Source organism: Stegostoma tigrinum, chromosome 7, assembly GCF_030684315.1.
Source record: "Stegostoma tigrinum isolate sSteTig4 chromosome 7, sSteTig4.hap1, whole genome shotgun sequence".
In the NCBI taxonomy this organism is placed as follows: Eukaryota; Metazoa; Chordata; class Chondrichthyes; order Orectolobiformes; family Stegostomatidae; genus Stegostoma; species Stegostoma tigrinum.
Genome location: NC_081360.1, coordinates 74076130 through 74088608, shown reverse-complemented (window position 1 = coordinate 74088608; position 12479 = coordinate 74076130). Strand labels below are relative to the sequence as shown.

At 39.1% G+C, this 12479-nt stretch overlaps 1 protein-coding gene across 4 annotated transcripts in view; it reads right to left on the bottom strand.

Moving 5' to 3' along the window:
• thsd7ba (thrombospondin, type I, domain containing 7Ba) overlaps positions 1 to 12479 on the bottom strand; it is a 922022-nt gene that overhangs the window by 282928 nt on the left and 626615 nt on the right. For all 4 annotated transcript variants that reach the window (XM_048535033.2, XM_048535035.2, XM_048535034.2 and 1 more), the window contains one exon: positions 5276 to 5470. In XM_048535033.2, coding sequence (XP_048390990.1) covers positions 5276 to 5470 — 195 coding nt within the window. The remainder of the gene's footprint in view (positions 1 to 5275; positions 5471 to 12479) is intronic.

The window sequence follows — 12479 nt, the reverse complement described above, 5'->3', positions numbered from 1 at the left end:
AGGCATGAAACTTTAAAATGTGATGTTCAGAGACGCCTCAATATGATCAATTAATGCACAGGTACAGCAAACAATTAGGGAGGCAAATTACACGTTGGCCTTTATTGCAAGATTATTTAGCAGGTACTTTCTACTTTCAACTTCTGCTACTAGTTATCAATCTTTCAATCTGATTCGTTGGAGAATGGGGAATTTCTTGTCTTGATTATACAAGAAAAAGATCTCTCACAAATGGTGCAATGCTTTTTGGCTGTTTGACTGACAGCAATATGTCATGGAAAAGCCCATGGAAAATTTATTGGCAAATACATGTCATTGCTCAGACATTGATCAAGCCCGTGATGAATTCCTGTCACCCCTTTCTAATGTGTAACACGATTAGTTATGACGTGATGTTAGACTATTACTGCATTGCATACAATATGGGAAAACTAGTCTAACTTTATAGTCTTCTTCAACTCCCAAGCTCAAATTGTTTATTTTTAAACAACAATATAATTCATTTTTAAAAAACATTATGGGCTTTGCTTGAATAGCTGTATTTTTGGGAAATAATTCTGTATTTTAAGTGCAATACTACTAATAAATTATTTCGAAGCTCCCTTTTCAGTCTTTCTGTGAATACTTACTTTCTTACCCACTCTTTCTGTTTTATTAAGTAATGTAAATCAAATACTTCATCATAATAATATGCTTTCCAAGTGACTCCTCAACCCTCTCAACTCCAATAAAGTAATCAATTCGCAACCCTGTCTGTCATGCACTGAACATACCAAAAATTTATACTACACATTTCATTACTTCTGCTTATTATGTATTATGAGATGCAAACAATCCTTAAAAAGTGGCAAAACTGATGTCTTTCACTAATTCAATATTATCTCCTGGATTCTATGTCTATAACACTACATACAAAACCAACTAACTATGTACAGAGTATCTACGCGTTACAATTCCTATACTTGTCTACTCTAAGTAAATTTTTACCAGATGAGCTTTCTTTCTTCTTTCTCCATATAAATGCACTGATTCATTTTTCTTTAATTTTGAACTGCATCTGCCCAACCTCCCATCTTTCTCTCTCCTGCTATCCAATTCATGTCCTTCTGCATTCTCTCACAGTCCTCATCATTGGAATAATTTGCTTTTGTTTTTGATTTAGCCCTACACTCAGTTGTTTCTAAAATAGAGTCAGTACTCTGACCTCAATCAGCCTTTTGCCTATCAAACTCAATTTACTGAATAACACCTGCATAAAGAAAGAATTCCTCATATTCCACCTATTTTTGCAACTCACATTCTTAAACCTGTTTGCTGTTTGAGTCACTGTGATAGGGAAGCCATCGACACCCTAGAAGCCAGGCAAATGGTAGTAGTAAGGCAGAACAAAGTTCTTTCCTGGACATTTACCTCCAAAGGTTGAATATAATGTTTATGGTGATGTGTCTGAGACTGCCTGGAGAGCCTATGGCAAACATGCTATCGTCATTCTGTGTTCCCAAATGTTACTATTGCCATTCAGCACTTACTTGTTCATAATAAGTCTTGGTCATGGTCCTGGTCGTGCCACTGACAGCTGCAGGTTGATCAGAGTTCGGCAACTTGTTAGAATTGGCAGTGCCACCAGAAGTAGAGGTAGCTGCTGGTACTGCAGTTGGCTGAAGTACCAGGTCACTGTTGCAGAAAACGCAGGTGAGATAGACTTGCTGCCAATAGTCAGAGATTGCTAAGGTGATGAAATAATCAGTTTAAAGGGCATGGATAAGTTGTTATGCTGGGACAGCCCTATATCAATCTTTGCTGCCTGCAGGTCTTTGGTGGGTCTCCCAGCACCTTCTCTTTGGTGACGGCCAGTACATTCACTTCTGCTCCCCAACTCTCTTCAAGTTCTGCTATGCTGCTGGCATCTTCCAGTGTGGAAATTGATGCAAAGTACCTATTCAGTTTGTTCACCATTTCCTTGTCCCCCAGCTTCATGTTCCAGATGATGGCAGAGTAGCAGCACGACATGCGATTTCCTGCCCAGGGCTCATCAGAACGTTCTGAGGAAGGGTCACCGGATTGGAAACGTTAACTCTGGCTTTTTCTTCACAGATGCTGCCAGACCTGCTGAGCTTTTCCAGCAACTTCTGTACTTGTTTAAGCATGGAGGGGATGGAGCCCTTTGTGGGGAGTGCAAGCCCAACATGGCTAAACACTTAAGAAGGAACTGCCACATTGAACTTTTAAACTTATTTATTTATTTTCCTATTTTATTCTAAGAAGGATTTTAATTTTGAATTTTTAACTTTATTTCCTCATTTTTCTACTTTGTACCTAAGAATTTGTATCTAGGCAGCTTTGTATCTAAGATGGTGCTAGGAATGGTGACATTGTACACTTTTCATTCTACTCTTGTATCCCTATACTTGAGTACCTATGACAGTAAAATCTGGTTAAAATTCAGGTTCATTTTCCTCTTGCTTCTCGCTTACATTTCAGTGTCTAAAACATCTCTGACAGTCCTTTCTATTATTAGCTAGTTTACTCGCATATTTCACCATTTCCCACCGTATTACTTTTTCAGATGTCTTTTGCTCGCATTTAAAAGCTTGTGAATACTCTGGCTTCCCAATCATCTTCACACATTGTATTCTTTGTCTGTTGTGCTTATGCTATCCGTGATTTCCCTTGTCAGTCATGGTTGCCTTGTCTGCCTCTTGGGGTGTTTCTTCTTCCTTGGGATAAATTTCTGCTGTGTCTCCTGAATTACTTCCAGAAACTCCTGCCATTGCTGCTCCACTGTCTCCCTTGCCAGGCTACTCTTCCAATCAACTCTGGCCAAGTCCTGCCTCATGTCTTTGTAGTTATCTTTATTCAATCATCAGACAATTATGCCTGATTCCAGCTTCTCCCTCTCAGATTCCATGGTGAATTCTATCATATTATGGCCACTGGCCCCTTTTGCTTGCTAATCAAGTCTGCCTCATTAAACATCACTAAATCCATAATTGTCTATTCCCCAGCGAGCTATACAATAAGCTGCTCCAAAAATCCATCATGTAGACATTCCATGAATTCTTTTTCTTGAAAACCACTACCAACTTGATTTACACAGCCCACTTGCAAAATGAAACTCCCCATTAATATTGCAACAATGTTTATCTTACATGTCTTTCCTCTCTCCTGATTTATTTTCTTTTCCACATCCTGGCCACTGCTAGGAGGCCTGTACATGCCTCCTGGCTCTATAGCACTCCTTGCTGTTGTTTTAATTTCATTTCTTACTAACAAGGCAACCCTGTCCTCTCTACTCATCTGTCTGTTCTTTCCATGGGATGCATATTCTTGGCTGTTTAGTTCCCAGCCCAGATCCCCTGCACCAATATCTCTATGAAACGCACAACATCAATTTCAATCTGTGCCACAAGCTCAGTTACCTTGTTTTGTATACTGTGTGCATTTAAGTACTACACCTTCTGCCCTGCTTTGACTGTCTCTCTTCTCATAATTGTCTCCTTATCTGCTATGCCTGAAGTTCAATTCCTAAGCCTTTCCACACGCTCCTCCCTATTACTTGTTCTGAAAATTTAATAACCCTTGTTGAGTCCTCTCCAACCCCCATCCACCCAGCCACCCTTTAACTTTTTCCATAGTTTTCCAAGAAACTGAACCACCCCGCTAATGTTTTAGTTTAAAGTCCTATCCATAGCCCTAGTTATGCAATTTGCTATTACTCTGGCCCTAGCATTATTCAGGCAGAGCCCATCCCATCAGAACAGCTCAGACTAGAAAAAAATAATATGCTTAAAATGTGAGGTTGCATGATATCTTATCTTAAAGGACACTCTATAAGCAACTTACAGAAGTATTACAGAACCAAAAATTGATTTGTGTGCTTAGGTCATAGAAACATCTTTATCTGTTGATGATATTAATGTAGGAGATGTATTACCTATAAAACAAAACCTGTACACACTCAATCTAAAAGATTATTTTAGAGATGGAAAAGATTAAGGTCATGATGGACATGGTATTATCAAACTGAGTCATAGAATATGACGCTCACAGATTATGATGGTGCCAGAAACAAATGATTCCCAGTGATTCTCTACTGATTATTACAAAGACAACATGGGAATGAAAATTGATTCGTGTCCAATTACAAGGTGGGACGACTATATTGAATGATTTGGGCATACAATCTGTCACAAAAAGATAACTTTTTAAAAGAAAACTAACAAGTTCTGTTGGCAGAAGATAGGTAGATACCAGAGGAAAAAATATAGCTCGGAAATCATTTGTTTTCATTTCAGAGATATCTGAGTTGGAGTTAGATGTATAAGCACAGTTCCTCCTGGAGAAAGGGCAGTTAGGATGTAGGCTGCCTCAGGGTAAAGATTTTTACTTTGAAAGTTCTAGACCAGAAGTGTTTAGTTAGAACCCTTAAATGTTACTCAAAACTGAGAAAATCTAAGCTTGCTGTGTCAATGGTAAAGAAAGAGATTGTCACTTCAAACTGTCAAGACCAGGAATTGAAAGAAATGGTTAAGTAAATCTATAGCTATGTTATAAAAGAGATTTGTCACTGGCATTTTAGAACTGAAAAGTGGCGGTGTTGGTAGGATAAGATTGTATTTTTACTTTGTTTCATTGTGATAGATATAATGATTTATTACGTTTTACCTTTTCTTTTGTGTAATAAGTTTCTGTTTTGATGTTAAAACTAGTTAGTTGAAGAAAGAAGCAAAATATGATCCATGAAGTGTGATTTAAACCTGACTTCTCCATTAATGACATTACCTGGATTACAATAGTAAAACAACTAATTAGCAATTTGATAAGATTGTTAACAACAGAATCTAGTTTTAATGCCATTCAACACTTTAAAAATGTGCAATATTAAAAAAAAACATGAATTTGTTCTCTGGCATATAATTGTATTTAAAAATTTTCATAATTTCCTTGATTAAAAACATGATGTGATAGATATTTTGTGAAGGCTGGCAATAAATTATAATCTTTGGAAAAATTATAGTCAGAAAAAAAAAGTAATGAGTTCTGTTCTCTTAAGTATGCCTCTACACAATAATGTGACAGGTCAAATTAATACCAAAAGACATGACAATTAATCATAGTTTAAGAGCGTAACTGAGCTTCTAAAATGACTAGTAATGACCAGTAAATAAATAATTCAACTCATTTATAAGAAATGGGAAAATCTTTGCTAAATCACTGTGATTATATCTAATATAACATGTCAAGCCTTTTACAATTGTCAATGTGCAATATTTACCTATCAATGATCTTCTCCGACTATGTGTTGATCCACAACCTCTTACGCAGGGAGTGAACTTGGTCCAGTTTGTCAACATGCAATCATCACGGCAGGGAACGTGACATTTCTGCACAAGTACAGGTATGGGTCCTGCCCACTTCAAGCACCCAATAAAGTCCACATTCTGATCATTACCTGTTCTACAGGTCACACCTGAAAAAGGACAGTAAAAGTACTTTCAATACATTTCTTTTATAATCACCCTCCTACTTTAACATCATTTAACACATGTTCAGTTAAATGCAAGAATAATATTGGAAATCATGGTATTTGTAACTTGGAGAGGCTTAGGATAAACATGCTAATTCGAGCTTCTCTCTGTTAATCTGAGTAGTTTGTTATATGTACTGTATATATACATATATGTATATGTTCACCTATGGTCTTATTCAATGGGAGGACAGACCTGATAGTCTGTATGACTTACCCTTGATCCTTTTATAATTCTCTTTTACCCAAAAAAATTAATGTAGTGATCTCATGATCAAAGACCTGAATGTAATAAACTCGTTTCCGATAAGTTATTTTTAATATGATATTACAAGGTACTAGGTGGCATTGATACAGATAAAATGTTGACAAGTTTTAGTCCTCTCAGAAGGTGATCTGTTGTGGTGTTAGATTCCGTTTCCAGGTAACTTGTGGTCTGTTCTGGATTGAGACAGTTTCTCTCTATCTATGAGTAACTGAAGTCTAACACTGTACTCAAAACACTTTTTGTCACATTGTGGTACAAGCTAAACTTCTAGTCTCTTGAGCAGAATATCCTCCCTTTCTTCTCAGACTCTTACACTTGAACTGCTGATGTTATCATTACATCATGGTACACAACACCATCTTATTACCTTAACCATTAACCCATTACACTGCAGTCCGACTTGTGACACAGAAAACCAAAGGTGATAATGAAAACTAATTCATTACAATCCTTGTCAGTTTTAGGTGGATTTTTGAGAATCAATATGACAAAAGAATTTGCGACATATGCACAAGAAATACAGGATGTTGGCGAGGAATCTTCTCAAGTACAGAGTCCCAGTTCCAGTCATCCTGAAGAAAGAGTAAAACTCCAAAATCTGGTGTTTTCAAATAAACCTGTTGGACAGTAACCTGGTGTTGTGTGATTTCTGACATTGTCCAAGCCAGTGCAACAGTGCTGTTGATATTCCACAGCACCTCATGGATGCCCAGTCTTGAGTTGCTAGATCAATTTGAAGTCTGTCCCATGTAGCACGGTGATATTGCCACACAACACCATGAAGGTTATTCTCAATGTAAGGACTGGACTTTGGTCAGTGGTCAGTCCTACTGATATTGTCATGGACAGATGCAACTGCGGCTAATAGATTGGTCAGGATGAGGTCAAGTAGTTCCATCTTGTTGGTTCTTGTAATACCTGCCACAGATCCAGACTAGCCACTATGTCCCTTGGGACCCAACCAGCTTGATCAATAGTACTGCTGCCAAATCACTCTTGGTAATGAACATTGAAGCTCACTTCCTGGAATACATTTTGTGCTCTTACCACCCTCAGTGTTTCCTCAAGTATTGTACAACATGCAAGAGGATTGATTCATCAGGCGAGGGAGGACAGGACATTGTAACTCGTAGGTTATCTTGACAATGCGTATCTTGAAGCCACGAGACTTCATGGGGTTTGGGGGCAATGTTGAGGGTACCCAGGGCAACTCCCCCCTGACTATATACCACAGTACTACCAACAGGACACATACAGGAATAGAGATGGTGGTGACTGGGACACTGATTCCATAAGGCAGGACTCCAAATTCTGGCACTAGCATGCCATGTTAATGAGGAGGACTTTGCAAGATAACAGGGTGGTTTCTGCCATTGTTTTTCTGCTGCTTAGCTCGATGCCAAGTGATCAATGTTTCTGTGTTGAAAAGTGACTAACCAGACCATTTCAGAGGGCAGTCACATCACTGTGGCCCTGTAGTCATATGTCAGCCAGAACAGGCGAGGATGACAGATTTTACTTCCCTGAGACATTAGTGAGCCAGATTGGTTTTTCCACCAACTAACAATGGTTTCACCATCATCAGTAGAATCTTAACTCCAGAATGCTTTTATTGAATTCAAATTCCACCATCTGGCATGGTGGGATTCAAACCCAGGTCCCTGAGACATTATCTGAGTTCCTGGGTGAATAGTCTAGTGATAATACCAGCAGGCCATCCCCTCCCTTCGCATAGAATGAAAAGAGCATAGTCAATGCAAGGAGAAGTATGAATGCTAAACATAAAGATTTATCAGAACAACCTATCATAAAAAGTTCAAATTGAAAAATCTAGATTGTCTTCCATCCCAGTGTATCAATCACACTTGAAAAAGTAATATCTGCTTGTGTATTAGTTACATCTATTAGCTGAAACACAATATTCATTGGACTTAAACAAATTGTAATTGAATAAAACACATAGCAATCACCAAATGTTTAAGGAATATTAAAAATTGGCTAGGAATATATGTAATTCTTTTTTAAAAAATCAGATCTAGGTAAGCACAGGAGCTGACAATTTGCAAGCTTTTCCCAATCCACGCACAAACTTTCCTTTGACCAACTTCAAGGTATGGCCATCAAACTTTGCGGTCTTCCAAAACTGTGCCGAGAAAGCCTTAACAGCAAAGTAATAGCATATTCATTAGCAACTCAGCATTAAAGATCAGCTACTTCAGAACTGGGAGAAATGTGAGAGATATTACAAAATAATGGTCCCACAACATAGAAGATATTAACTATGACATGAAATACATTCTTGCAAGCAGTTGGAGAAATTTCATATAAATGGAAGATTAAAATGTTCCACTTTGGTTATTCACAGATTAATACAAAATCAAATGGAGGGCAAGAACAAGAATTTGAATATTTTGTTATGAAAAGTGCCTGCCTAGTTTGCCTTGGAGGCTCTCACTGCACTAAGTGAAAGAAGCTACTTGTGATAAAATAGCATCCAATTGCGAGGCAAGTAATTTACTATTTAACTAACGGCTACAAATGGTTCTGAAAATATGATAAACTATTACACTTGCAATAAGCGCTGCCAGAAGGGCAGAATTTCCATGATCGATTACTGAGGAAATGTTAGTTAAAATTGGAGTGTCCAAAAAAAATTGCAAAATTTGTACTGTTTTGAGTTATCTTGAAATACAGCAATTAAATGTTGTATGTTCTAATTGCTTCATACCATCAGTTACTAACCTCAGGAACATACTCCTGTATATTACAACACAAGCTATCCTGTTTCTGCATCCAAATTTTCAACACCATGAATATATACAAATAGAATTTTCATTATAAATCACCAAAACTTTATTGTGGAATTAATATTTCACAACTTGTAAGCTACTGATAGCAGAATATGAATGAAATACAAGCTTTTTTTTCATTATTATGTAATATATAGGTATATTATCCTGACTCAAAAATTTTAATGGTAAAGTGCCAAATGACATTGCACTTCAATCTGACCTCAGATGTTTTTGACTATGCACGTGCCAGATTAAATAGGACTACATACATCTCAATTTAATGATAATAGCCTCAATTATAATGGTTATGTGCTTATTTTGTTTTGAGACTATCTCTTTAATGTATTATGAAATGGAGAAACAAAGGGATTTTTGTGACTTGATGTGAATTTGGCCTGTCAATAAGCTTTGGTGGCTTGGTTGTTATAAGTGGCCAAGTTGCCCTGCTGGGAAAAAGGTGCAACATATTTATAACTAAACAATTACCAGATCAATGTGCTCACGATCAATGGGCTGCTTGTTTCTACTTCCACATCGAGTGCTTAAAAATATCACGCTTAAAGATGGTTATGCTATTTAATTTTAAGATATACAGGAGTTATGAGTTTAGAGAGCAGTTAATTAGTTTTTCTAACAGGATGTAATGTCAATGTGATAAATGTTGCCATGGGAATGGACTTTTCACATGCTAGGGTTGGTCCATACGAGGCTGAAAATGGCTGATCTTGTCTGATCTTAGCAGCCGACTAACTCAAGCCTGTTTACTACTCAGGTGGGAATACAAAATGCAGTCAGCTTTTCCAAAGTTGTTTTTGATAAAGAGATAGCACCTCTACCTTACATCCAGAAGCCTGGGCTTCAGGTCTGACCTGTTCCAGTGGTATGTCTTAGCACATCTGAATAATTTGATTAAAAATATCTGTAATTGGGTTGCAGGTTTCCACAAGATTTTATTGAACCTTACGAAGATGGTTCGTCTGCCACATGAAGGCAGAGCAGTAGATCGATGTCCATGGATTTTAGCAAGACATTTGATAAGGTTCCATTTGGTAGGCTCATTCAGAAAGTAAGGAGGCATAGTATTCAGGGGCATTTGGCCGTCTGAATACAGAATTGTCTGTCCAATAGAAGACAGAGTGTGGTAGTAGATGGAAAGTACTCAGCCTGGAGCTCAGTGACTAGTTGTGCTCTGCAGGGATCTGTTCTGGGGCCTTTACTCTTTGTGATCTTTATAAATGACTTGGATGAGGAAGTGGAAGGGTGGGTTAGTAAGTTTGCTGATGACATGAAGTTTAGTGGAGTTGTGGACAGTGTGGAGGGCTGTTGTAGGTTGCAATGGGACATTGGCAGGATGCAGAGCTGGGAAAAGAAGTGGCAGATGCAAAGCAACCCAGAAAAGTGTGAAGTGATTCATCTTGGATGGTCGAATTTGAATGCGTAATGCAGGGATAATGGCAGGATTCCCAGCAATGTGGAGGAACAGAGGGATCTTGGTCCACGTCCATAGATCCCTCAAAGTTGCAATCCAAGTTGATAGGGTTGTTATGAAGGTGTGTGGTGTGTTGCCTTTCATTGGCAGGGGAATTAAGTTTAAGAGTCACGAGGTTATGCTGCACAAGGTTATAAAACTCTGATTAGACCACACTTGGAATATTGTGTTCAATTCTGGTCACTTCATTATAGGAAAGATCTGGATGCTTTAGAGAGGGAGCAGAGGAGATTTACCAGGAAGCTGCCTAGACTGGAGGGCACGTCTTATGAGAAAAGGTTGAGGGAGATAGGGCTTTTTTTCATTGGAGTGAGGAAGGATGAGAAGTGGCTTGATGGAGGTGTACAAGATGATGAGAGACATAGATAGAGTGGATAGTCAGAGACTTTTTCCCAGGACTATTGCGAGGGGGCATAATTTTAAGGTGTCTGGAGGGAGATATGGGGAGATGTCAGAGATAGGTTCTTCACACGGAGAGTGGGGTGGGCATGTGGAATGCGCTGCCGGCAGTGGTAATGGAGTCAGATACTTTAAAGACTTTTAAGCGACTCTTGGATAGGCACATGGAGGATAGTAAAATGTAGGGTATGCAGGGTATGCAGGGTATTTGGTTTTAATAGGATAATAGGTCAGCACAACACTGTGGGACGAAGGGCCTGTGCTGTGCTGTATTGTTCTATGTTCTATGTTCTAGTTAAGAAAGATAGAGGCAGTCTATTGTTCACCACACAGAATGTGGGTTGGATCTCACAAACAGAGGAATAAATCAGATTTGTGCAGATTTGAATGAAGCTGGATGATTCATTTTATTTTGGCTTGAGGAAAAAAATTCAAGGAGGTCACTCAATATAAAAGCCAGTAATTAGAAGTTGTTATCTGACTGAAAGAGGAGAAAGCAGGAAAGCCATTGAGAGTTGAGACTAGCTTTAGCCAGGTTACAGGAGAATGATGCCTCTAGATATTGATATCCAATCACTACAGTGAGGAAACAGGCCCTTCATCCCAACAAGTCCACACTGACCCTCAGAGCATCCCACCCAGACCCATTTCCCCCAAACCCACCTAACCTACACATCCTTGAACACGAGGAGCAATAAGCATGGCCAATCCACCTAGCTTGCACATCTTTGGACTGCGGGAGGAAACTGGAGCGCCAGAGGAAACCCACACAAACGTGGAGAGAATGTGAAAACTCCACACAGACAGTCTTCTGAGATTAGAGTCAAACCCAGGTCCTGGCACTGTGAGGCAGCGGTGCTAACCACTGTACCACTGTGCCACCCAATACTTGAGGAACAGAACCAAGTATAACCAGGGCACGATACTTTTGGTTATCTTCAAAGTTAAATGAACTTTCCCATATTTTAAAGTATAAAATTGCTTGTTGAATGCTCTCCACGCAATAGCTTTTAGCTTGTTTTACACAATAAAAGTATTGAACATGGAAATATTGTATTTTTTAATTTATTCTTTCATGTGATCTGTCTGTTCGTGGCAAAGGCAGCCTTTGTTGCAAATCCTAAGTTTTCTTTGAACAGAGTAGTTTTCTTGGCCATCTCAATCTGACCTAGTCACAGTGGCTCAGTGGTTGGCACTGCAGCCTCACAGCACCAGGGCCCTGGGTTTGATTCCAGTCTTGGGCAACTCTCTGTGTGGAGTTTGCACATTCTCTCTGTTTCTGTGCGGGTTTCCTCCGGGTGCTCTGGTTTCCTCCCACAGTCTAAAGATGTGCAGTCTAGGTGGATTGGCCATGCTAAATTGTCCACTGAGTTCAGGGCGATGTAGATTAGGTGGGTAATAGGGGAATGGGTCTGGGTGGGACGCTCTGAGGGTCAGTGTGGGCTTGTTGTGCTGAAGGGCCCATTTCCATACTGTAGGGATTCTATGATGAGTAACATTTGGCCCAAGTCCTTCTAAACCCATCCAGATGCCTTTTAAATGTTGTAATTGTACCTGCCTCCTCAACCTCTTCTGGCAGCTCATTCCATACACACACCACCGTCTGCACGAAAAGTTACCCCTCAGGTCCTTTTTAAATGTTCCCCCTCTCACCTTAAACCTATGCCCTCTGGTTTTGAATAACCTTAACCTAAGAAAAGACCTTGGCCACTCACCCTGCCACACCGCTCATGATTTTACAAACCTCTGTAAGGTCACCCCTCAGCCTCCAACTCTCCATGGAAATTCTTGCTGATACGCAACTGGTTGTACAAATGAGGGACTGAATATCCCAATCTGTCTCAATGTCATTTGAAGAATCTTTATCAATAGTCTATTAGCACTTTGCCAGCACTTAGATAATTTATTTTCCATTAGGCTACTCAAAATTCTGCATTCAGATTTGTTGATGCTGTAAATCGACTCACAGTTACAGGTCAACCTCCTAAAATTATGCTTACTTAC